Below are 27,032 nucleotides of genomic sequence, written 5' to 3' on the forward strand. Positions count from 1 at the left end.
CACAGAGAGCTCGGCTCTCCTCTAGGCGGCCCCGGGCGATTGCTCGGCACTCCTCCCTGGCTGCGCGTGCGCGGATCGAGCAGTGGCTTTAATTGGCCAGGGCTGATCGCGCGCCGCCGGCTTGAGCCCTCAGGTCGCTGCCGGCGCTGAGGTGATCCGGGTCACGGTTACCGGTTCGCTTCTCGGACCCACAGCCTACCGGGCCTCCTTGTCCACAAGCCCGGCGCCGGCAGCTCTTTTCGGTCGGCCTCCGGCCCGATGGAAGAGCCTGCCACCAAACCCCTCAGCAGTGAGGAGAAGGAAAAGGTGCTAGGGCGCGTGGGAAGGGCTGACCCCGCCGTCCCGGGACTCGGGCCTGGCTTTGGTTCCGCTGGCCATCGGAGGGCAGCCGTACTTTCGGACTTGCCCTCCGTTCAGGTCTGAGGGGGACGTCTGAGGGGACGCAGGAAGTGGCAGTGTCGGTTCGCGCGGAGCACACGCGGTGGCATGTGAGGAAGAATGTTGGTGACAGCAGCGCACTCTGAGATTTATGTATTAATTACTTGAAAGGCAAAAGTTAGAGAGAGGGAGACGTTCCATCCGCTCGTTCACGCCCCTGATGGCCTCAACGGCGGGTGCGGGGAGCTTCATCCGGGTCCCCCACGTGGGTGGCGGGGCCCAAACCCTTGGGACTTCCTCTTCTGCGCTCTCGGGCCGTTGGCCCGGAGCTGGATCGGAATCGGAGCCACCAGGCCGGGGCCGATGGGATACCGGTGTCGCTGGCTGCGGTTTAACTGCTAAGCCACGCAGCCTCCCTGAACCCCTCCTACCCATTCAGTCATGGCTTCTCCCCCTCATCCACACACCCCCCCCCAGTAACTTTTTAACAGCCTGGTGCTTCCAGATCTTTTGATATGTGTGTGTGTGTGTGTGTGTGTGTAGGGGGGAACGAGGGCGGGGGAGTGTATCCCTCGCGACCAAAAATTAGTATCGCGGCAGGTTCATCAGTGAAATGGTCTGAGTAGTTCTGCAATTTCCGGTTCCCTTAAAGTTCTGTAAAGGGGCAGAGATTATGGCATTGTGGGTCAAGCCAACACCTGCCACACTGGCATCCCAGCTGGGCCCCGGTTCGAGTCCCGACTGCTCCACTTTCGATCCAGCTCCCCTGCTAATGTGCCTGGGAAAGAAGCAGAAGATGGCCCAAGTCTCTGGGCCCCTGCATCCAGGGGGAATACCTGGATGAAGCTCCTGGCTCCTGCTTGGGGGCGAACCAGCGGATGGAAGATCTGTCTGTCTCTCCCTCTCTCTCTCTCTGTAACTCTGCCTTTCAAACAAAATAAATCTTAAGGAAAACAAGTTCTGTACGGTATTGTGCAGTTTGTAAGTGCCCTTGTTTCTTTAGGTATTAATGTACTGATACACTCTTAGGTCATTTCCAGGTTGTTCTGAGGTTTAATTTGTATGTATTTTGTGCTGTCTGTGCTAAACTCTGCATTAGCTCATGGGTCCCCTTTAGCCTGGCTTACTTTCTAGCAGATGTGAGAAGCATTTACAAATAAACAGTGTCATTCCCAGATATTGATTGATAAAGTGGCTGGCAAGCAGGCAAGCACAGAGGTTAATAACATAAATTCTAGAGCCCTACTACATGGATTTGATTTTGCCGTTACAAGCTGTGATCTTGGACAAATTGCTTAATCTGTGTTTCTGTTTGCTTATCTGTAAAGTGGGGATGATAGTGCTTATCTGTAAAGTGGGGATGATAGCAGGTAAAGCCGCCGCCTGCAGTGCCGGCATCCCATATGGGCGCCGGTTCAAGTCCCGGCTGCTCCTCTTCTGACTGCCTTTCAAATAAATAAATAAATCTTTTTTAAAAAAATGGGGATGATAGTGATAGAATCTATTAGGGTTATTGTGAGGGTTAAATGAGTCAACATATGGAAGTCACTTAGAGAAGTCCCTAGCACAACTAAGGCAACTTTATAAATATGTCAGTTTTTTTTTTTTTTTTTTTTTTTTTTGTAATTGAGTGTGAGTAGAGATGATGTTTAATACCGGAAGTGCTGTAGTAAACAGTGCTCTCGAAGCTGAGAAAAAAATAACTATGAAAACATCACACAATTAGCCATTTGTCTAGTGTATTTTGCAGATAGGAAACCTAAAAAAATAAAGTAGATACTTAGGAAAGCAATCCAGGTGATGTTTTATTGGCTGAAGGATGTATGGCTCTAAAAGTTTCCTAGAAAGAAAAAACAAGGTGACTTTGCTGCATAGAAAATCCTTTGAACCACACAAACCAGAGAGACAGCAGGAATCTAAACTTTCAGAGGATAGTAATTTGACTCAACCCAATTCATTTATTTAATAACTCTTTGTTGAATGCTTACTTTGTGCCCAGTTGGGAATTGAGCAGTGAAAGCTCCAATGTCACTGGCATGTGTGTTTCCAAATATCCTTAGCCCTTTCTGCCTTGGATCTTTTACTTCTGTGGTTCCCTCTGCACACACTACCTTTCCCTCTGATCTTCCAAAGCTAGCTTTCTCTTCCTCCACGTAAAGGTTGAAATACTAGTCCTCAGAAATGCCTCTCTAATCACTCTAGCTAATCTACACTCTCACATCCCCTGTTTATCTAGGAATTTATTATCTTGTGAAATTATCTTATCTGTTCATTTGTGGTGTTATTTGTATCCCTCACTGAGGGTAAAGTGTCCAACACCTAGAACAATCACTGACACATAGTGGGTATTCCATAGTCACATAGTCACTGGTATTCCAGGTGCAAGAGAGACCCAGGCCATTGCCTGACCAGATATTCTTTTACTGAGTGATGGAACGTGACAGCTCTACTGCCTTCTGAGGTCTCAGAGAAAAAGAGAAGAAAACATACAGCGTAGTGTGGTCCAGTAAATGCTGTGTTCAGGGAAGCAGAGGGGTGAGATGGTATCTAACCTAGATGTGGGGAAGAACCCAGAACCCTAGGGAAGTAAAAGTCTAAGGTGAGGCTCGAGGATTCAGTAGGAATTAGCAGAGGGAGGAAATGTTCCAAGTGATGGAAACAGTTCATGTCAAGGTCCGGAGACAGTGAGTGTGAGAACTGAAGCTAGGTCTGTGGGCCAGTGCCACTCCCTGGAACCGCGCTGAGCACTGCATGTTCTTGTGTGAAAGTATCCCTTCCCTCTGAGCCCTCTTCTCCACTTACTCAGTATTATTGCTTTTCTTCTTCCAGCTGAAGGAAAAATTAGCTTTCTTGAAAAGGGAGTACAGCAAGACATTGGCTCGCCTTCAGGTAAGTGAATTGTAGTCTCAAATTAAGTACTAATTAAATAAAAAAACAGTTCTGGACAATGATAACTGTAAAGAAATTTTATTTCTTGAGCTACTTTTGTTTTCCCTAGCGTGCCCAAAGAGCTGAAAAGGTTAAGAATTCTATTAAGAAAACAATAGAGGAACAAGAAATCTCACAGCAATTAAACCACTCAGGTAAATGTAATCATTTACTTTTATTGCTTTATTATGCATTTCTCTGGCATATTTGGCTGTTGGTCTTATCCCCATAGCCAGAAGAAAAGGGCTAGCATTTGACACTAATGTAAAATTCATATGCCATAAAATCCACTCAAGAAACCATGCTTTTAGATAGATTGTTTACTTAGTTGCTCATTTTCCTTCTCATCTTAGAAATTATACTTAATGCTTAAATGTTGGAGTTTTTTTTAAAACACTTGGGTATCTTTCTAAAGTGCACAAATCAGTAGTTCTTTGTATTCACAAGACTGTGCAACCATTATCACTATTTAGTTCAAGAACATTTTCACTAGCCAACAAAATGTTCATCCTTCCTAATCTTTCCTCCTCTAAACTCTGGCAGCCAATAATCTCATATGAATTTGCCTATTTTAGACATTTCATATAAATGAAATCATACAATACATGGGCTGCTTTTACTTCTGTAATGTTTTCAACATCCTTCCATCCATCCATGCATGTATCAGTACTTCATTTGTTTTTGAAGCTGAATAACACTCCATTGCATGTATGTACCACAATATAATGTACAATTAGTACATGGACATTTAGGTTGTCTGCTCTTGGGCTGCTATGAATAATTCTGCTATGAACATTGATTATAAGTTTTTGTGTGGATATGTTTTTGATTCTCTTGGATACATATATATGGTTACAATTACTGAGTCATAAGATAATTCTATGAGGAAATGTTAAAATGTTCTCTGTGCCAGCTGTATTATTGTACATTCCTACCAACAACACATAAGGTTCCAATTTTTCCATATCCTCAGCAACATTAATTTTTTTCATTTTTTAAAATAGAGCTACCTTAATGAATATAAAGCGGCGTCAAGTTGTAGTTTTGATTTGTATTTCCTAGTGACAAGTGTATTGGTAAACATCTTTTCATATATTTACTAGCCATGTATATGTTCTTTGGAAGAATTTCTATTTGAGTCCTTTGTCCTTTTTTAAGCAAAATTTATTCAAGAGGCAGAGAGTCAGAAAGCGAAAGAGATGGAGAGAAACAGACAATTTCCATCTGCTGGCTCATTCCTTAAATGCCTGTAATGCCAGAGTTAGGGGCAAAGGTAGATGCTGGGAATTCAGTCCAGGTCTCTTGTGTGGATGAGGGGCCCAAGTACTTGAGCTATCATCTGCTGCTTCCCCCCAGGGTCTGCATTAGCAGGAAGCTTGTATCAGGAGGCAGAGCCAGTAATCAAACCCAGGTACTTCAACATGGGTTGCAGGTGTCCCAAGGAATGTCTTAACCATAGGATAATTCTATGTTTAATCTATGAAGAGCTGTTAAAATGTTCTGCCAAATGCTTACCTACTTTAGCCATTTTCTGAGATTACTTGTCTTTATAATGTTGAATTATAAGAATTCTCCATATTTTCTTGATGCTAGACCCTTAGTAGATATATGATTTGTTAATATTCCAAACTGTGAGCAATGAATTATACTTTCAGTTGGATTACATATTTAGTTACTTTTTTCCCTTTAAGCTTCTAAAAATTATAACTATTTTAAAATATAGATACAATTTTTTAAAATTTAGATATCTGCACAGAGAAAGAGATAGAGATTGAAATATTCTTAAAACTATTCCTTTCTGGTGTTAAAACTCAAGTTTAGTGGAGGCTATTAAAATGATAAAGTAGTATAAAATTATTTGAGGTAAAATTCTTTTTTAAAATGCATGAAATAAAACACCAGGTGAGATTAGAAAATTAAGCAAAAAGGTGACTATGATAAATAATGGGAAGTTTTATAGTTTAAAAACACTTTCTAGGGACTGATGTTTGACACAATAATTAAGACACTGCTTGAGATGCCCACGTCCCATATTGAAGTGCCTGGGTTTGAGTTCTGGCTGTGCTCCTGATAGAAGATACCTGCATAATGTGCTCACTGGCAGGTAGCAGATGATGGCTCAAATAATTGCATCCCTGGTGTCCACATGGGAGGCCCGTGTTGAGTTCTTAGTTCCTGCCTTCATCTTGGCCCTGCCCTGACTGTGGCAGGCATTTGGAGAGTAATCAGTGGACAGATACTCTGGTTATCGCTCTGCCTTTCAAATAAATTAAATAAATAAAATTTTAAAATGACCTTTTCAATACAATTCTGTTTACATAAACTGAAAATTCTCTAGGTTGGTAGAATTTTAAAAACTTGGACCTTGATCTACCTGAATGAAATATTATTGATTGTATTGATTCTTTCCTGAATGTTTGCTAGTTTTTATGTATAATATTTAAAACTAATTTTTTTGTGTTTTAAAACAAAAATATTAATTGTATATTTTTTCTCCTCAGAACCTAAAAACAAAGTATTTCCTAGTAACAAGTTACAAATCAATACCCATCTCCACAAAGAAACTGAAGAAAAGACATCTGTCACACTTGGCGTTGAGCCCAAGTCCTTTAACCCTGGAGATGACACAGAGAAAGTTTTGTATACACAAAGGACTGATGACATCCCAGAACATTTTCCCTGCAGGGTCAATGGCCCTGATGGTGAGAAACAGCAGAATAAGCTGCCAGGGAAAAGAAAGAAGCAGCAGAAGAAAACATTTCTTTCTCAGGAGAGAGAGTATGTCTTTGACACTGATTCACTCATACCGTCTGGAAAAAGACAAAAGGAACAGGAGGAAACCTGTAGCAAAAATCCTGGGTCACCAGTAACTGAAATAAGAATTCACCTTTCTAGTCCTAAGTCTGAAATTCTTGATTCTCCAGTGCCAGTTGCAGAAACTGATGAAGTGAATGTATCAGTTCTACCAACTGCAAAGCCAGAAAGGGATGTTGATCCACTCTTAAGAGGAAATAAGTTTTCTAAGGAGATTACAATCCCTTCGCACAGTCCATTAAATAGCAATAATAATCAGCACCTTGAACAAACACCTCTTACAGATAACTGTGAACTTATTACTCCAAGCTTAGAAAACATTAGCCCTGTTTCACCTGTTAACTTGGAGGCACGAGGCAAAAACAAGACTGACTTTACAGATAACCCAGTAAGTAAAGCTATAAGTGCAAATAGCCAGCTGCCTAGAAGTCCTAACTTACAGGCAGATAATTCATGTCCTAAAAATGAACTCAGTTACACTAACTTACGAGAAAATAAAAATCATAATGTAGAAGATCAGAGTCACACAGAAAAATCTTTAAGCTCTTCCAGTAGCACTCTTGGTGGTAGAAATGCAAGTCTTAAGGAAAATGAGGTTCTAAGTCAGTCTAAGAGTCTCAGCTTAGAAGCTGTTGCTCCTGTTTCAACAGACAATCAAATACATTCTTGCACAATGCTTGAAGGCCTTCTGTTTCCTGCAGAATATTATGTTAGAACAACACGAAACATGTCAGATTGCCAGAGGAAAGTAGCTCTGGAGGCTGTAATTCAAAGTCATTTAGGGATCAGGAAGAAAGAGTTTAAAAACAAAAATAAGGAAGCAACTAATATTTTAAAGCTTTCCCATGAAGAAACTGACCAAAATGAAATTAGAATGTCAGGAACCTGCACAGGATCAAGTTCAGGAAGTCCTTCTCAGTCATTAACTGAGGTTAGCTCTCCCATTGGGCAAGCTGAATATAGTAAGTTTTCTAGGAAGACAGTTACCCAACCATCTAGTAGAAGGCACAAAGGAAAAAGAAAATCAGTCTGTACCCCACCATTGGATCATCGTGAACTACCTTTGCCAACTTCCAGCACATCAGGTGTTAACAGGTCCAAGGACGAGGTCACCTTGTACAAATATCAGAACAAAAACGCAATTGTTCATGGTAAGAAGAAAATTAAAGGTAAATGAAGGTGTGTTTGATGAAGATGATGATGATGATAACTAACAATTACTATGTGCCTGGCATATTCTAAATGCTATGTAAATAGCTCATTGCTTCGTCACAGTAGTCCTTCATGAGACTACTATCTTCTCACTTTACAGATGAAGAAACTAAGGCATAGGGAGATTAATTAGTTTAATTAAAATGATAGAACTACAATTCAAACCTGGCAGTACTGTATGAGAGTTCGGTAATGTAGCTGGTAAGTTGACACTGAAAAGGAAAATATATTAGGTATTGACATTAAAATTAATATTTATTCAGGTATAATACAGCCTTTTTTAAAAGATTTTTTTATTTATTTCAAAGTCAGAGTTACAGAGAAGCAGAGGCAACGAGAGGTCTTTCATCTGCTGTTTCATTTCCCAAATGGCCACAATGGCCTAGGATGGGCCAGGCTGAAGCCAGGAACCTGGAGCTTCATCTGAGTCTCCAAGGTGGGTATAGGGGCCCAAGAACTTGGGCCATCTTCGGCTGCTTTCCTAAGCACATTAGCAAGAAGCTGGATTGGAAGTGGAGCAGCTGAGGCTTGAACTGGTGCCCATATGGGATGTTGATACTGCAGGCACAGCTTTACCCACTATGCCACAGCACTGTTTCTGCAATACAATCTTTGCTGTATAGAATCCTGGAGTAAGTAGGACAAAATGTTAGAGAAAGAGTTCACTGGAAAACTCTTAGAATTGACCATGTGACGTTAAGGCCTGAACAACAAAATATAGTCTCTAAGTCCATGGGACACAAGATTTTGGAGAATATGTTGTAATTTAGACTTTGTAGTCATTATTCATGGATATAGTCATACCTAGCAAAATGAAATAATATCTGATAAAATACTTGAAAACTACATAATTCACTGTGGTTCCAAACTAGGATTCAGTAAACTAAATTAGCAGATGAGAAATATTTTCATCTTTCTCTGTCTCAGCTGCCAACTGTGGTGTAAAAGTGGCCATAGATAATAGGTAAGGATGAATATGTTCTAGTAAAACTTTATATACAAAAATTGGCAGCAGGCTGTTCTGTCCTATGGGATGAAGACTTTGGTCTATAAGCCATAAGTGATTAAAAATAAAAGTCATGAATTTTTTCATCATCTTTTAAGCCAACAAGAATTCAAAGAAATTAAAAAGTGAGCAATCTGTAATAATTTAGGAACTTTTTTTTAAACTTTGAAATAGTGTAAATGATTTTAGGAACCTGCAACTATATTTAAAAACTTTTTCTTGGGGCTAGCCTTTTGGCACAGCAGGTTAAGCCACTGCCTGCAACACCAGCATGCCATATGAGAGCAATTGGAGTCCCGGCTGCTCTGCTTCCAGTCCAGCTCCATGCTAATATGCCTGGGAAAGCAGTAGAAGATGGCCCAAGTATTTGGGCACCTGCCACCTATGTGGAAGATCTGGATGGAGTTCCTGGCTCCCAGCTTGGGGTTGGCTCAGCCCATTTGTAGAGTGGTCCAGTGAGCAGAAGGTCTCTTTACATCTCTCCCTTTATCTTTGTCACTTTGCCTTGCAAATAAATAAACCTTAAAAAAAAAAAAAGGCTTGAGGTAATATTCACATAAAATGGTATTAGCTGCATTCAAGGAACAATTCAGTGGCATTTAGCACATTTACATTGTGCAGCCATAACCCATGTCTTATTAAAAAACATTTTTGTTACCCCAAAAGGAAACCTCATATATATTAAATAGTAATTTCCCACTTCTGTCCCCAACTACCCTGAACCGACCAGCAGTCTGCATTCTGACATTATGGATTTACCTATTCTGGATTTTTTATATAAATAGATTTGTATGGTATGTGATATTTTGTGTCTGGCTGCTCTCAGTATAATGTTTTCAAGGTACGCCCACCATACCACAGCCTTTATCAGTGCTTTGTGCCTTTTTATAGTTGAATGTTCCACTTATGTACCACGGTTTGTTTTTCTATTCTTCAGTTGGGTGCAGCTTTATTCTGAATTGTGGGTGATTCCAGACATAAAAAACAGTAAATAACTCTTTGCTTGAAAAGGTAACTAAGTTTTCTTTAGTGAGAAGAAACCTGTTGAAATTAGAAGTAGGAAGGACTGCAGAGATTTAGAATCTGGTTCCTTTAGGATGGACAATGAGAAAGGAGGAAAATGAAATGAATTGACCTGCACGCGGTTATACAGCCAATCAATGTTTAAGCTTGAACTCGACCCTGATCTTCCTCCAGTTAATGCTGCCAGCACTGCACCATTTTGGATATTGCAGGAGGATAGCTGCTAGTTAACCACTGAACTATGTTTTTTTAACCCTCAACCAGGTTTCAAAGTCATGGATGGGAACATTTTCCACTATGAGTTTGGAAGCTCACTCTTCATTGCGTGTTAATGTCTCTTCTGTTGGTTTTTGGGTTTTTTGTCTTTTACTATTGCTTATTTTTTATTTTAGGGAAGGAAGGTCATTGTCAAAAAGAGGATTCCCTTTCTCCCACTAGTAATGCTCATTTAGCTTTGGATGATGATGGTTTCAGTGCTCCATTTTGTAAGAATGAAATGCTAAGTTTAAAGCAACTGTCATCTTTTCTTAATGTCACGGACTTTGAGTTACCTGATGAAGACTTTGGGTCCCTTAAGCTTGAAAAACTGAAGCTCTGCTCAGAAAAACAAATTGAGCCTTTTCAATCAAAACTGTATGGAGAGAAGCTTCTTCAAGAAGGAAATTGTTTTATGGAGGAACTGATTCCTAAACAAATAGATACAGAAATGGAGGATGTGGAAGAGGAACATGTTCTATCAGGACAAGCACACCCTAACATGGCAAACCTTGAAAGCCAGAATACAAAGAAGGGCCTTTCTTCATCTATACTGCTTTTCACTCCTTTAAATACTGTTGGACCTGATGATAATGATATGTCTACCACAGACATGTGTTCACCTGCTTTTCCCCTGCTAGGTACTACCCCAGCTTTTGGCTCCCAGGCATACTGTGAACAAGTGTCTGCAGAGGTTGTCGGACAGACTTTCTCCACATCCGAGTTTTCTCAATTGAAAGACACAGGCAGACTTGATAGTGATAGTAAACAATGCAACAGTTCAACCAGCACACTAACACTGGATACCAGTGTGCATGTGTCAGGTAGGCAAGGACAACCTGCCTGTGACTGCCACTCTGGCCCTCCAGCAGCACCTCTGCCCAGTGAGTCATTGACTATCCAAGAAAATCAACTTTGTGGAAACATATGCTTGGAGTTGCATAAACATTCGGTGGAACAGGTACAATCTGCTGCCTTGGTGAAATTTTCTCTTAAGGAAAAGGTGTCTTGGTGAACAGGGACAGCATGATTTCTCAACATTGGCCCCTTGGTGTTTAGAATGTTGGAACAAATTTCTTTGCTGTGATTGTATTGTAAACATTAAGCTTGTTCTAGGGAAGTTAAAGTTAATTAAAATACATATTTTTAAAGTATGAGAAATTTCTCGTCGATGAAGCAGTTGCATTTGGAGCTTTGCTACACTTCCCAGAAGAATTAAAAACATAAAAGTGGACATTTTGATGAGTAAGTGGTGCAGGCAGATAGCACGCATATGGTATAGATTAATGGTGTGACTTTTGTTTTCACAGACAGAAGTGGCGGATCTTCCTGCTTGTGATGATAGCATAAACTCACATAACCTACAGCTGGTTTCAAAGTTAAAGGTCAGAAGAGTATTTCCCTTATAGTGTGTCTTATGTCTTACATGTGAAAAATTTAACGAAGAACATTGTTTTGGTTTTAAAGAAGTATTGTTTAATTATCAGAGAGGCAGAAAGAGAACGTGAATGTGAGCTTCCATTCACTGGTTTACTCCCCAAATGTCCACAGTAGCCAGAGCTGAGCCATGCCAGAACCAGGAGCTGGGAATTCAATCCAGGGCTCCCACATGGGTAGCAGGGACCCAGCTACTTGGACCATCCCTGCTGCTCCCCAGGACTCACATCAGTAGGAAGCTGGAAGCTGAGCAGAGCCAGGACACAAACCCAGACACTCCAGTATAGGATACAAGTATCTTAACTGCGAGGCCAAATACCTGCCCCAGAAAATTGAAAAAAAATTTGATCACATAGTTTCTCATTCTTAATACTATTAATACTAATCCTAAAAAACATTTTAGCAAGCAAATGCAGAAAAATGGATTTGAATTACTTGTTTTTCACAATATTTCCCAATATTTGTATTTTGAGCTCTTCTAAAGTTTATATGTCATGCTGTTACCAAGAACAACTTAAGTAATTGAACTTCATACCTAAATTTAAATCAAGCAGTTGCAGAAAGTGAGAGTCAAATTGGAATCATTCATGCCTTTCCTATTCAAATGGTGTAATGTTACTAGGAGAATCACTTCTGGTGATTTATAAGAAATTGGGTAGCAGAGAGCAGGTATTGTAGTGCAGTGCATTAAGCAGCTGCTTGAGATGCCAGGATCCCATGTCAGAGTGCTGATTCAAGTCCTGGCTGCTCTGCCTCAAGTTCAGCTCCCTGCTGATGTGTCTGGAAAGTGATGGATGATAGCTCAAGTACCTGAGTTCCTGCCACCCATATGGGAAACCTGAATGAAGTTCCTAGCTCCTAGCTTTAGCCTGTCCAGGGCTGAGCTCTTATGACCCTACAGGAGTGAACTAAAAGGTGGAAGATATCTCTGTCACTTCGCCTTTCACATAAATAAATAAGTCATTTTTTGAAAAAAAAAAAAAAAAAAAAAAAGAAAATGGGTAGCAGTTCTAAGATTTTGATATGGTGAATGGTTAATCTTTTCTATGTTGTGTGATGACCAAAAATATCTCCAGAGCCTGCTAAGTGTCCTCCGCTCCGACGTGGAGTTATGGATGCAGAATCTCTTGAGAATCACTAGTGTAGAGGAAGGAGTTTCAAATCCACATAAAGTGTTTCTGCCATTTACTAGTGTATGACCTTGGGCAAATTACTTGGCCCTGAATCCCAGATTTCTTTTCTGTAAAAAAACACACAGTAGGGGCCAGCATTGTGGTGCAGCAGATTAAACCACTGCCTGAAACATCGGCATCCCATATGAGTACTGGTTTGAGTTCAGGCTGCTCCACTTCTGATCCAGCTTTCTGCTAATGCACCTGGGAAGGCAGGGGAGGATAGTCCAAGTGTGTGGGCCCCTGCTAGCTACATGAGAGACCCAGATCGATTTCCATGCTTCTGGCTTCAGCCTATCCCAGCCCCAGACTGTTTGGGAAGTGAACCAGTGGATGGAAGATTTGTCTCTCCCTCCTACCTTCCCTTCATCTCTACCTCTAACTCTACCTTTCAAAAAAAAAGATAAACAGTAATACCTATAGTCTGTTTCAAAGCTATTCTTGAATCAGTTTTAGTAATTTGGTTTCTTAAGGAATCACCCATTTCATTTCTATTTCAGATTTGTAGTTAAGCAATTATTTTTTGTGTGTCAGTATATCTGCAGTTTAGCCTCTCTTCTGCCATTCTCTCGTTTAGTTTAAGATTTATTTTTTTATTTATTTGAAAGGCAGAGTTACAGAGAGAGGAGAGACAGAAATCTTCCTTCCACAGGTTCACTCCCCAAATGGCTGCAGTGGCCAGGGCTGGGCCAAGCCAAAGCTCAGAGCTGCTTCCAGGTCTCCCACATAGGTGCAAGGGACCAAGCAGTTGGACCATCTTGGGCTGCTTTCGAGGTACATTATCAGGGAGTGGAGTAGCTGGGCCTCAAAGTGCACCTGTATAGGATGCTGGCATTGCAGGTGGAGACTTAACCTGCTAATTTTTAACTTGATGATTTTGCATGGGCCATGAATGATGTTATAAATACCCACATGGCCTTTGGCAGAAAAAAATGTTCCCCGACTCCTGGATCCACAGTGCTCTTCCTGTCATGAGTAGAGGTGTATTGCATGCTGCTTCAGTGTTATTCCTCCTTCAACCACCAAGTTTTGTTTTGTTTTGTTTTGTTTTGTTTTAAAGAATTATTTACCTGAAAGAGTTACACAGAGAAAGAAGGAGAGGCAGGCAGAGACAGAGAGAGAGGTCTTCCATTTGAAGGTTCACTCCCCAAATGACTGCAACGGCCAGAGCTGAGCTGATCCGAAGCCAGGAGCTTCTTCCAGGTCTCCCATGCAGGTGCAGGGGCCCAAGGACTTGGGCCATCTTCTGCTTTCCCAGGCCTTAGCAGAGAGCTGGATTGGAAGAGGAGCAGCCAGGACTCAAACCAGTGCCCATATGGGATGCCGGTGCTGCAGGCCAGGGCTTTAACCCACTATACCACTGCACCAGCGCCCCCTCCTTTTTTTAAAAAAGTTTTATTTTGTTTACTTGAAAGAGTTGCAGAGAGAGATGTCTTCTATCCGCTGGTTTACTCCCCAAATGGCTGCAATGGCCAGAGCTGCGCTGATCAAAGCCAGGAGCCAGGAGCTTCTTCTGGGTCCTCCCATGTGTATGCAGAGGCCCAAGCACTTGGGGCATCTTCTACTGCTTTCCCAGGCCATAACAGGGAGCTGGATTAGAAGTGGAGCAGCCGGGGCTTGAACTTGTGCCCCTATGGGATGCCAGTACTGTAGGCTGGGGCTTTAACCTGCTGTGCTACAGTGCTAGCCCCCAACCAACAAGTTTTTCATCAGGGTGTTTACTTTCCAGATGAATACAGGTTGTTATATGAATACAGGTAAGTCCGAATTTATCCCATGGTGAAGCCATGCATTTTAAAATCTACCATGATATATCAATGGATAATTTTTTTAGTTATGTGAGACCCATAAAACTGTTTCAACCAATGTAAAACTTCAATTTTACTTCCCTGGTATTTCACCCAATTTTTGTAATTGGTTACTTTAGATACATATTCTTTTTATAAAACAAACCTCAGGCCTCTTTTAACCTAACTGTTGATGCCATTCTGAGTCAGAATGCTTCTGGTTCCTGCTCTGTGGATGTGAGTGCCATGTGGTGGGAAAGAGCTGGTGTCAAGGAGCCATGCATCATAACTGCATGTGAATACGTTGTTGCTCTGTGGAAACCTCTGGATGCTCAGCGGTGGAAGAAAAATTATACCTGGCACTTCACAGAGGTAAGTTGGAATCTTAAAGCTTAAATAAGTGTTTCAGGGCAGACAGTGTGATGTACCTAATTAAGATGCTACCGGCGACTCAGGCATCCCATATGGGTGCTGATTTGTGTCCTGACTGCTCCACTTCTGATCTAGCTCCCTGCTAATGTGGCTGGGAAAGCAGTGGAAGATGGCCCAAGTAGTTGGGCCCCAGGACCCATGTGGGAGACCTAGATGAAGGTCCTGGCTTTAGTCTGCCCAGCCCTGGACTTTGCAATCGTTTTTTTGTGTTGTTGTTTGTCGCTCCCCCTCTTCACGGAGGAACGACACAGGACCCTGCGCTGTTCTTTTGTCTGCTCGGCCCTTCCCAGGTTTGCTGCTGGTTCTTCCCGGGTTGGCTGCCGTCCCTCCACCTCTGTGGAAGGGCGATTCCCCCTGCCACTTTCCCCACTTCCGCGGGGGAGCGGCACACCGCCGGCCGGCTCTCTCGGGGGCTACTCAGATGTTCCTCAGGTGTTCCCTTTAGATGTTCCTGGTGCATGTTGTCTCTCTCCTCCTTTATAGTCCTTTTCCACCAATCCCAACTCTGCTACCCACACGCCGAGTATGCTGCTCTCCTCCAATCAGGAGCAGGATCAGCTCCTGCAGGTCATCACTCAAGTTGGCGAGAGGCAGCTGCGTAGAAGTTGTTTTCTCCCTTCTCAGCGCCATATTGTGGGAGAGCAGATGCATAGAATAAGTCTTAATTCCAGTAACTTAGTCTAGTCCGAGTTGCTCCCCACAGTTGTTGGTTTTGTTTTTTTTTTTTGTTTTTGTTTTTGTTTTTTTTTTTGATGGACAGAGAAAGACAGAGAGAAAGGTCTTCCTTCTGTTGGTTCACCCCCCAAATGGCCGCTATGGCCGGAGCTACGCCGATCAGAAGCCAGGAACCAGGTACTTCCTCCTGGTCTCCCATGCGGGTGCAGGGGCCCAAGTACTTGGGCCATCCTCCTCTGCCTTCCTGGGCCACAGCAGAGAGCTGGACTGGAAGAGGAGCAACTGGGACTAGGACCCGGTACCCATATGGGATGCTGGTGCCGCAGGCAGAGGATTAACCAAGTGAGCCACGGCGCCGGTCATGCAATCAGTTTTTAAGTGGCTGCGTGATGTTTTCTTTCTTCATCTGCCAGATGACTGACTTATTACCCTGTTGTTAGAAGTGTAGGCTGCATTAAGTGCTGAGTAAACACTGTTAGGCATACAGCTTGTTTGGATTTACAGCTTATAAATAGTTTTTTTTTTTGTAGATTTTATTTATTTATTTGAGAGAGAGAGTTACAGACAGAGACAGGGAGAGGCAGAGAAGGTCTTCCGTCTGCTGGTTCACTCCCCAATTGGCTGCAATGGCCAGAGCTGCCCTGATTCGAAGCCAGGAGCCTGGAGCTTCTTCCTGGTCTCCCATGCGGGTACTTGGGCCATCTTCCACTGCTTTCTTTGGCCATAGCAGAGAGTTGGATGGGAAGAGGAGCAGCTGAGACTAGAATGGGCGCCCATATGGAATGCCGGCGCTGCAGGTGGAGGATTAACCTACTTCGCCACAGTGCTGGCCCCATGAATAGTTTTATTTTTTTAACCTTCTCACATGGTTCTAATGTGGAAACTATCCTGGTACAGTGAGAATACAGAAATACAAAAGAATACAATACATTTTAGAAATTTTAGATAAGTTAAAAAACTAACTGTAATTTTTGGCTGCTTTGTTTTATTTAGGTTCCAATTTTACAAATAGTTCCTGTGCCTGATGTTGGTAACCTAGTGTGTGTAGCTTTGGGAAATCTGGAAATCAGAGAAATCAGGTATGTAGCACTAAGTAGTGATTCAGTTTTTCTTTATCTTTGTCTCTGGTGAGCTTGTTTTGAATGCAGATTGTAATATATTGTTTGAGTATAATATTTTGAGTACAGGTTTGAGTCCTGAAAGGATCTAAATGTTGGCATAAAAAGAGATTTGTTTTAAAAAGAAAATCAGAATGACATCCCTAGCTAAAGTTTCCATTTCAAATCTGAACCTCATCTTTTTTTTTTTTAATTTATTATTATTTTTTTTTTTTTTGACAGGCAGAGTTAGACAGTGAGAGAGAGAGAGACAGAGAGAAAGGTTTTTCCTTGCTGTTGGTTCACCCTCCAATGGCCGCTGCGGCCAGCGCGCTGCGGCCGGCGTACCGTGCTGATCCGATGGCAGGAGCCAGGTACTTATCCTGGTCTCCCATGGGGTGCAGGGCCCAAGGACTTGGGCCATTCTCCACTGCACTCCCGGGCCACAGCAGAGAGCTGGCCTGAAGAGGGACAACCGGGACAGAATCCGGTGCCCTGGCCGGGACTAGAACCCGGTGTGCCGGCACCGCAAGGTGGAGGATTAGCCTAGTGAGCAGCAGCGCCGGCCTGAACCTCATCTTTTAATAAGGCTTGTCCTGGCTTCTCATTTTTCCTTTATTTGATCTAGGGCATTACTTTGTCCCTGTGATGATAACAGTGAAAAGCAAGTCCTACTGAAATCTGGAAACATAAAAGCTGTGATTGGCCTGACCAAGAGGAGACTAGTCAATTGCAGTGGCGCCCTTGGTGACCAACAGGTAGAAGTCGTGACATTTGCGGAAGATGGAGGGTAAGAAAAGGATTGGCTGATTTTTTTTTTAATTATTAAAGAATGATGTTGTCACAGGTTTCAGAGAAAGCTAGAGACTCGAATCTTGTTTTTCTGTGCTGTAGGCATAGCATTAGCAGATTTGCCTCAACACTGGGTTATAAGAGAGAAGCAGGTGAGAGGTATAAGCTAGGCTCAGCACGGAAGATGGCAGTGGAGTAGCAAATGCAGTTTGTTGGTTCTTCCACATTCTTCTAAATCTCTGTGTCCCTTCATTATCTCTGCCCTTTCCCCACTCCCCACACTTGATGTCTAGTGCTTCAGTGACATCTAGAGGCTGACTGCTTGCAAATACACATTTGCAGCTCTGACCTCTTTCTTGACCTTTTGACCTGCATGCCCACATACCTTGCAGACAACTCAGATTATCATGTTGAAAACTGAACTCACTGTCTCTCCCTCTCTGTCTGTAACTCTACCTTTCAAATAAGTAAATCTTAAAAACAAAAACAAACGGAAAAATAAACAACTGGGGGGTGGTTGGAGGCTGGCGGCATTGTGGCACAATGGGTTAAGCTGCTGCCTGTGACGCCAGCATCCCATATGAATCCCAGTTTGAGAATCTTTGCTGATGGCCTAAGTGCTTTGGCCCCTGCTACCCACATAGGAGACCCAGATGAAGTTCCAGGCTCATGGCTTTTGCCTGTCTGAGCCCTGACCATTTTGGGAAATGAGCCAGCAGATAAAGATTCTCTCTCTCTCTCTTTTTCTCTCTCTCTCTCCCTTTCTCCCCCTCTCTTTCCCTCTCTCTCTGTAATGCTGCCTTTCAAATAAAATAAATAAATCTTAGGAATAACAGAAAATTGAATTGAACGTTGTGTTTATTGCTATTATCTCTCTCTCTGTCCTAATAATCAAGGCAGGGACCTTGTCTTACTTATTCATGGCCTATTGCAATAATGTAGGCAAGAGATAAATACTAGTTTGCTTTAATTAGGAAAGTGTTAGTGTAGATGGAAAAAAGCAGACAGGTTTGTGAGATGTGATATAAAGTCACCAGGACATGGTGAGACTGGATTGGGAGGAACAAGACAGGATAATGTCCAGGTTTCAAGGTTGATCACTTGGATAGATCTTTTGCAGTTAAATCATTGAGATACAGAAAGAGAAGATTTAAAGGGAAAACTGCGAGTTTCATGTTGGATATGAGAAATTTGAGGTGCTTGCAACATATCCCAGAAGATGTGATATGAAAATAGGATATATTCACTATAGAAAGTTTAGACTCTATGTGATTGCTGGTTCAAATGTTTTTCTGGTGTTTCATTAATTTTTTTTGTTCATAGTTCAAAGTTATGTAGGAAAGCTACTTAGAAACTGCTTTGGTACACATTACTGATTTTTAATACTGTTTTGAATGCAGAATCAAAGAAAAACAGTTTTTGATGCCCCCTGAAGAGACTATACTAACTTTTGCTGAGGTCCAAGGGATGGAGGAAACTCTGCTTGGTACCACTGTTATGAACAATATTATTATTTGGTAAGTTTTCACTCTGGGTCCTAAGTCTCATCTGTGAGTATGCAGATGTACTTCTAACTTTATAGGTTGTGAAGACTGGATAACAGACTTTGTAAACATGATTGTGGGTTTTTTTTTTAAATTAATATTTATTTATTTGAAAGTCAGAGTTACAGAGAGGAAGAGACAAAGATTCACTCCTCAAATGGCTGCAGTGGCTGGGGCTGAGCCAGGCCAAAGCCAGGAGCTAGGAGCTTCTTCTAGGTCTCCAGCATGGGTGGCAGGTGCCTAAGCACTTTGGGCCATCCTCTGCTGCTTTTCCCAGGCCATCAGTGGGGAGCTAAATCAGAAGTGGAGCAGCCAGGACTGGAATTGGTGACCATATGGGATACTGGTATTGCAGGCGGCAGGTTAACCTACTGCACCACAACGCCAGCCCCTCCATGTGGCTTCTCCATTTCCCTTAAGGGATGTCTTCAGCCCCACAGTTTTGCCTTCTGTTCTGTTGAATCATCTCGGTCTTCCTTCCTGAATGTTTCCCTCCCTGAATTTATGTTGCCCTTGTTTTTAACTGAACGTTTGCTGCTTTATGTTGTTCATCTTTTCTGGTCCTGGAAGGTAGGTACATGTCTTATATCTGTTGTCAGTGTCTGCTTAGGATAACTACTCAAAGATGTATTGATCATAGAAGCAAAAGCTATTATTTACTTTTCAATCTCTATAATTTTACGTTCATGCTTATGATTTGTTCACCTTTCCTATTTAACTCTTGATATTGTAGATGTCTAAAAAGTTTAAGCTATACTCAAGGTTCAGATTGGCTTTTTTAAACTATTGCTGAAGGGAGCCGGTGCTGTGGTATAGCGGGTAAAGCCACCACCTACAGTGCCAGCATCCCATATGGACGCTGATCCACTTCTGATCCAACTCTCTGCTATGGCCTGGGAAAGCAGTAGAAGATGACCCAAGTCCTTGGGCCCCTGCACCCACGTGGGAGACCCGAAAGAAGCTCCTGGCTCCTGGCTTCGGATAAGCACAGCTCTGGCTGTTGCGGTCATCTGGGGAGTGAACCATTGGATGGAAGACCTCTCTCTCTCTCTCTCTCTGCCTCTCCTTTTCTCTCTGTGTAACTCTAACTTTCAAATAAATAAATAAAATATTAAAAAAATAACTGTTGCTGAAGGTCTAAAATATTTCATCATGACCAAGCTATGTTAACTGAACATCATCTTTTAGTCATTCAACAGATGTTTGAGTCTCTACTCAGTGTACCATTTTCTGTGAAATCTGCATAGATGAATCAGATAGGAATCCTGGACCCAAGGTGCCCCTAAAGTCTGATGTGTAAATAGATTCCTTCACAATTCAAAGTATACAGTTCCAGCACAATTCCTTTACAGTTCATACAAGGTCAAACTGACAGAGATTTGGACAAAATCCTTTGGGATTTAGGAGAGTGCAGTTATTAACTACAGAACATATCCTAACCTCTATAGGCGGTAACCCTATTCTGGTATCCCTTATAGAAAGAGAACCATGCCTGTGCACATGGAAATTTACTTTTCTTAGTTTTTTTTTTTTTTTTTTCTTTTAAGCTTTGTATTTATTTATTTGAAAGGCAGAGTTACAGAGCGAGAGATTCATCTTCCATCTGCTGGTTCACATGTGGCTGCTGTGCCTGGGGATGGACCAGGCGGAAGTCAGGAGCCAGGAGCTTCATCCGGATCTCCCACATGAGTAGCAGCAGGACAATTGGGCCATTTTCCGCTGTCTTCCTAGGCACGTTAGCAGGGAGCTGGATCAGAAGTTTGAGCATCCAGGCCCGAATCAGTACTCATAAGGGATGCTGGGCTCCTCACAAGCAGTGGCTCAGCCTGCTCCACCACGATGCCTGCTCCCCCTTCGTTAATTTTGTATACACAGGACTTGGCCCATGGACAGTTCTGTATTTGTTGAATAATGCATTATAACCTATTGTAGCATATAGTAAATATGAAAGGAGGCATACTGACAGTGCTGAAGGGAATTAAAGGAGAGGGGCTGTGGTGGACTGCCATAGACAGTGGAGAGTCTACCTGAGTTCATGGAGCTCAGCGGAGATGGGATGAGATCCAGCATTTAGGAGCAAATGGGAATTGGCTGATAATAGAGAGAGCATTGGATAGGATACCTTGAGCAGAGGTCTAGAGCCATGGATGTGCTTCATTTATTCTGTGGTCAGTAAGATTTGGGGAAAGAAAGTGAGTAATGTATTGCAGTACTGGGTTCATGATCATAACTGCCATGAAAAGGAGCCTGGATTTTATCTTAAAAAACAAAACAAAACAAAAGATTTATTTGTTCATTTGAAATGCAGTTAAAGAAAGAGTGGGAGGGGCTGGTGCGGTGGCATTGCCTGCCACTGTCAGTGATGCTGGCATCCCATATGGGCACCAGTTCCATTCCTAGCCGTTCTACTTCCAATCCAGCTCCCTGCTATTGCATCTGGGAAAGCAGCAGAGGATGGCCCTACGTACTTAGACCCCTGCACCCATGTGGGTGATCTGGAAGAAGCTCTTGGCTCCTGGCTTCAGATCAGCCCAGCTTCCATTTGGGGAATGAAACAAGAGATAGAAGATCTCTTTCTGTGTGTCTCTACCTCTCTCTAACTGCATTTCAAATAACTAAATAAATCTTAAAAGGGGGGGGGGGGGGACTGTGGAGATCTGATTAAAAAAAATAGTAAAATCAAATCATTTTAAAAAGAGGGGAGAGTGAGACAGAGAGAGAGAGCTTCCTCCACTGGTTCACTCCCAAAATGGCCACAGTAATCAGGGCTGGGCCAGGCCGAAGCCATAAGGAAGGAACTCCATCCAGGTCTCCCACATGAGTAGCAGGGACCCAGGCTCTTGGGCCATCTTCTGCTGCTTTCCCAGGCACATTTGCAAGGAGTTGGGTCAGAACTGGAGTGGCAAGAACTGGAGCTGTCACTTGGGTTTTATCTTCTAGCTAATGGGGAACCAGCTGAAAGTTTTTTCATCAGTAGAGTAACCTGCAAGAGCAGTTCTCAGTGTCACAGATCTTTAAGGCTGAGAAGTGGCTCCAAAAAACTTTCTCTTTTGTCTCTTTATATTCCACCCTCTTCTCTCTGTTCTTGTTTCTGTTTTTTTTTTCCCCCAGCTCAGTCTTCCATTCTCTTGATCTGCATCTAATGTAACCATATGTGTTAGAGACATAATTGTAAGTCTGTTTTAGGTGTTGTCTCTTACCCACCAAATGTGGTTTCCTGGCCGTTTTGTTTTCCTTGCAAAATGTAGGCATATCAAGAAATATTAAGGCTGGCGCCGCGGCTCACTAGGCTAATCCTCCGCCTAGCGGCGCCGGCACACCGGGTTCTAGTCCCGGTCGGGGCGCCAGATTCTGTCCCGGTTGCCCCTCTTCCAGGCCAGCCCTCTGGGAGTGCAGTGGAGGATGGCCCAGGTGCTTGGGCCCTGCACCCCATGGGAGACTAGGAAAAGCACCTGGCTCCTGGCTCCTGCCATCGGATCAGCCCAGTGCGCCGGCCGCAGCGCACCGGCCGCGGCGGCCATTGGAGGGTGAACCAACGGCAAAGGAAGACCTTTCTCTCTGTTTCTCTCTCTCACTGTCCACTCTGCCTGTCAAAAAAAAAAAAAAAAAAAAAATCACAAAGTCACAATTCTTGCACCGTACCACGTTTCTGATTACAATCTGACATGATTAGATGTTGGAAAGCTTTTCTCATGACTTTGGAGAGATTCTGTTATGGCGTAACAGAGTCAATTTACGGCTGAAGTATCCAAGTAAACTCTTGGCAAAGTTTACCTACAGTTCTTAACTAAATTGGTGATTAAACAAAACTAAGGTACTTCTCAGTTTGTTCCTTGATCTCCTCCTAAAAGATGAAGTGATGAATAAGAAAACGTGTGAAAACCAGTTTGCTGGGAAAAAAATGATCAGCTTTTTGTTGTTGTTGTTGTCTAAGGAATTTAAAAACTGGTCAGCTCCTGAAAAATATGCACATTGATGATTCTTACCATGCTTCAGTCTGTCACAAAGCGTACTCTGAAATGGTAAGTAGTGATCTTGCCACACTTGGTGTGTTATTACTGGTCTTGCAAGGTGAGAGCGGTTACTCAGTATGTAATAATTAACGGACCCTCCCTATTACCTATATTTTCAAAATTGGATGGTAATGTTATTACTTGAGAGTTATGGGAAAAAATAGTATTGCTACAATGTGATTGGTAGATTTGCTGACCATGTGACTTTTAGACATTTGTTTCTACCTGTGAATTTGTACTAAAAATATTGTGCCTACTCTCAGACTTGACTCACAACCACGTTGCTGTGAATAATTTATGATGTGAGTGAATACCCTTAAAGAGAACGATTAAAATGTCCTAGACATGTTTTCTCTTAGACTTTAGTGTTTTATAGAAACAAATGCAAATGTTCAGCTATTGTGTTGAAACGCTTGGCTTACAGTCTACTCTTGACATCCGGACAGATTGGAGGTAGCTGTCCAGGAGGGTGAGTAACTCAGAAGCCACAAGCATAGGCATTAGCAGCAGGCTTAATGCTTGTGTGGAGACTGACTTGCCAGGCATCAGTAGCAACCCTCAGAGCACTAGAATCACCTCTGTAGCCAAGCAGGATCCCTGGAATTTGAACTCAAAACTTGAGCGCTCTTAGATAATCTTGAGCCTAACTTTTTTCACCTTTAAAATTAGAGGATTGAATTTGTCTATAGAATTTACCTATTATGCATTTAAATAATGTTGTGCCTTTGTATTACAACTTTGGAATTAAAACTATTTTTACATTTACATTTATTTTTTTAAGTTATGCAAGTTTCATGTATTTCATATATACAGATTTAGGAACATAGTCACACTTCCCCCTCACCCTTCCTCTGGTATTAAACCTTTTGATACAGTAATGTAAGATAGTAAGTAAAAGTCCACCATGCAGTGAACCTTTGGAAATGATCATTTATTATCTTTTGCACGATTGTTTAGTGTGAACTTCATCCACAAAGGACTAGAGAGTGAATACTTTCAGCTCTGCTGACCATTCAGGCTATCGTAAATACTCTGCTTGCTGGGGTGCAAAATCAGTCATAGGCAATATGGAAATGAAGGGATGTGGCTGATAAAACTTGGTGGACACTGAAATTTGAATTTCGTATAATTTTCACATCACCAAAATAGTCTTTGAATTTTTTTCAACCATTTCAAAATATGAAAAAATTCTTAACTCATGAAGCATACAAAAGTTAGTGTTGGGCAGGAATTGGCCTGTGCACCAATGTGTGGCATTTAGCATTTTAAAATTTGACATTTTCTAAATACAAAAGTAGGGTTTTTTTTTTTTTTGAGATTTATTAACTTATTTGAAAGGCAGAGTTACAGAGATAGTAGGAGACAGAAAGATCTTCCATCCACTGGTTCACTCCCTAAATGGTCGCATTGGCCGGGTGTGGGCAAGGCTGAAGCCAGGAGTTTCATCCAGGTCTCCCACTTAGGTGCAGGGGCTCATGGACTTGGGCCATCTTCTGCTGCTTTCCCAGACACATTTGCAGGGAGCTTGATTGGAAGTGGAGCACCTGGGACATGAACCAGTGCCTGTATGGGATGCTGGCACTGCAGGCAGCTGTTTAACCTGCTACACTTCAGTGCCAGCCCCGAGTTAAGTTTATTTTTAAAAAATTGTTTATTTTATTCATTTGAGAGATAGGCGGAGTTCCCATCTACTGGTTTACTTTCCAAATGCCGTCAAGGGCCAGAGTTGGGCCAGGCCAAAGCTGGGAACCAGGAACTCACAATTCAGGTCTTCTACAAGTGGCTGCTGCCTCTCAGAGTCTACTTTAGCAGAAAGCTGGAATCAGGAACAGAGCTGGGACTTGAACCCTAGCAATCTGATATGAGATATGAACATACCAACCAGCATATTAACTACCAAGCCAGATGCCTTTCCTAAGAATAATTTTCATTTAAAAACTCAGTCTAGAAATGTGTAAGATAGAAATGAATGCTACTAATTCTAAAATGGTTCAGTAGTTGATTTTCCTCATTGTATTCCCAAAGAGAACTTTCTCAACAACCCACTCTACCCCCCACCACACACACGTACACACGCACATTAGAACCTGTGATTTTAAAGCTTGAGAGATCTTTGCCCTTTTTTTTTTTCATAGAAATCACCATAATTGATGATATCTTTTTTTGTCATTCTTACTCTTAGTGTAGAGTAGCAGTGCCTAATTTTTAAATAGGCTCTTGTGGGCTGGCCTAAGAATCCAGTTGCCATTTACAATATTGTTTTTATGGGAAAATGTTGTGAATTTCTAATTGGAGGACTCCATACATGTGTTTATGGGTCTTCTTTCCCTGTGTCAGCATTTCCCCAAGTGGATTGCATGAGGTGTAGTCAGGTCTAAGGTGAAGGAAATTGAAGAGTGAGCTAGTTTCCATGCCTAGCTAAGAGTTGCTGGAACAGTAATAATCTCTAAAGTTCCTGCTTGGGTGGGACAGGGTGGGGGTTGGGGAGAGACAGGCAGTGACTAATCCCAGATGCTTGTGAACCTGCTGATCATGTCTGTAATTCTTTGATTGTGTCTCCACCTACCCTTTCTTTTTCCCAACTTGCTCTTGATAAACTGATTGGTTATTAATTTTTTTTCTCCTAAATTAGGGGCTCCTGTTTCTTGTTCTGAATCATCCTTGTGCCAAAGACAGTGAGTCGCTGGAAAACCCTGTGTTTCAGCTGATTGCAGTTAACCCTAAGACGTCCTTGAATGTGGGAGTGATGCTGTATTGCCTTCCTCAAGGGCAGGCCGGAAGGCAAGTGTGCATGGTTGCTATTCCTGAGCGTTGCACGTTGAAGGGCATTGTGCAAATGCCAAAACTAGGTATCTTTGTGTCACTTAGATGAATGGGAAACATGAGATACTGCAGATCATAGTAAGGATGTTAAGAAAGATGAAGTGGATTTTAGTCAAATTCCAGATTCCCTGTATCCTGAGCCCCATTGGTATGGGATTAGATAGGATTTTTTCCATAAGGAAAACATTTTAAATGAAATTGAAGGTGGGGGAATAGCGGCATTTGGCCCGCAGTTAAGAAACCCACATCTTCATAAAACACTAATGAAGAGGAGCCATCAGGACTAGAACCGGCGCCCATATGGGATGCCGATGCTTCAGTCCAAGGTGTTAACCCACTACACCACAGCGCCGGCCCTGGGAGTTTCCTTCTGATTGATGCTTTGGGGAGCCTGGTTTTGGCCTATTATAACAATAGAAATTGCAGGGGGTAGTTTGGTGCAGTGGTTAGGTGCTCCTTGGGAGCTTGTCTCCCATATCAGAGTGTCTGGTTCGAGTCCCGGCTGCTCTGCTTCAATCCAGCTGCCTCCTAATGTGCATCCTGGAAGGTAGCAGACGATGTGTCAAGTACTTGGGTTCCTGTCACCCCCATGGGAGACTTGGTTTGAGTACCAGGCTCCTGGCTTTGGTTTGACTCAACCCTGGCTTTTGCAGGCATTTGGAGAGTGAGCCAGCAGGTGGGAGATTACTGTCTATATCCTCTACTCTGCATTTCAGATAACATTAGAATAAATAAGTAGATGGTTTGAAAATTGTTTTTAGTTGGTGATCTGAATTATCTCTTCTTTGCTTCCTATCAGATTCCTGGAAGGTGATGTGAAAGACCATTTTGCAGCAGCAGTCTTGACCTCTGGAACAATCGCCATCTGGGACCTGCTTCTAGGTCATTGCACTGCCCTTCTTCCACCTGCCTCTCACCAAAGTTGGTCTTTTGTTAAATGGTCTGGTACAGATTCTCATTTGCTGGCTGGACAAAAAGATGGAAATATATTTATATATCGTTACGTATGAGTCAGGATAAGATGAAAACACAGTTTCTGGATATATTTGACCTCCTCCTCTGTTTGTTTCCAGTTGTAACTATAAGAGAGAATATCTGAAGAACGCAAAATAATTACTTGTGTGCATCAGATTTGACCTGTATTCTGATGGTGGTGGCACTACTGATCTTAAATGTTCATTTAAACTTTGGGGAAAGGAGTTTTAGATTGATTTTTATAATTCTCCACATTTGCACTTTTGGATTGATTTTTGAAATTCTCTACATTTGCACATTTACTTTTAAAGGTGTACATAAAGTTTCAAGTGTCAATAAATATTTATTTTGACATATTCTGTTTAGTGTATTTTTTCCCATTCTATGCAGATCATTTTCAGAAAAAATAGTTATTTTTCAGATAGAATATTTAGTCAGTAATGTTTGTATACAAGAGTAAATTTCAGTTATCTTAGTATACTAATATACAATATAATTTTTTTTATTTGAAAGGCAGAGTTACAGAGAGAGATCTTCCAACAGCTGCATCACTCCTCAAATGGCTGCAATGGCTGGGGCTGAGCTAAGCCGAAGCCTGGAGTCTGGAACTCCATCCGGGTCCCCCATGTGGGTAGCAGGGGCCCAAGCACTTGGGCTGCTTTCCACTGC

General features: G+C 42.3%; 1 protein-coding gene across 8 annotated transcripts; it reads left to right on the forward strand.

The window, feature by feature from the left end:
* PALB2 (partner and localizer of BRCA2) lies at positions 1–26,719 on the forward strand. 8 transcript variants are annotated; one of them, XM_008257883.4, is made up of 13 exons: positions 1–306; positions 3,208–3,267; positions 3,377–3,461; positions 5,808–7,271; positions 9,754–10,577; positions 10,927–11,001; positions 14,223–14,384; positions 16,113–16,198; positions 16,845–17,006; positions 18,409–18,525; positions 22,487–22,574; positions 25,198–25,346; positions 26,188–26,719. In XM_008257883.4, the coding sequence occupies exons 1-13, from the start codon at positions 259–261 to the stop codon at positions 26,396–26,398; spliced, it is 3,531 nt and encodes a 1,176-aa protein (XP_008256105.3). In that variant the 5' UTR covers positions 1–258; the 3' UTR covers positions 26,399–26,719. The 8 variants fall into 8 exon arrangements, 6 of the variants coding, with proteins under 6 accessions (XP_008256105.3, XP_008256106.2, XP_069920677.1 ...); XM_070064577.1 differs by having other exon boundaries at positions 75–306; positions 5,808–6,508; XR_011384651.1 differs by lacking the exon at positions 9,754–10,577.
* Positions 26,720–27,032: the final 313 nt, after the last annotated feature.

Source organism: Oryctolagus cuniculus, chromosome 19 (genome assembly GCF_964237555.1).
Source record: "Oryctolagus cuniculus chromosome 19, mOryCun1.1, whole genome shotgun sequence".
In the NCBI taxonomy this organism is placed as follows: Eukaryota; Metazoa; Chordata; class Mammalia; order Lagomorpha; family Leporidae; genus Oryctolagus; species Oryctolagus cuniculus.

Bases quoted from the DNA above. Each gene is read 5' to 3' on its own strand.
- PALB2 (XM_008257883.4), top strand. From the start codon at position 259: ATGGAAGAGCCTGCCACCAAACCCCTCAGCAGTGAGGAGAAGGAAAAG. The intron at 17,007-18,408 runs GTAAGAAAAGGA...TTTTGAATGCAG, and splicing joins ACATTTGCGGAAGATGGAGG to AATCAAAGAAAAACAGTTTT. The intron at 25,347-26,187 runs GCAAGTGTGCAT...GCTTCCTATCAG, and splicing joins CCTCAAGGGCAGGCCGGAAG to ATTCCTGGAAGGTGATGTGA.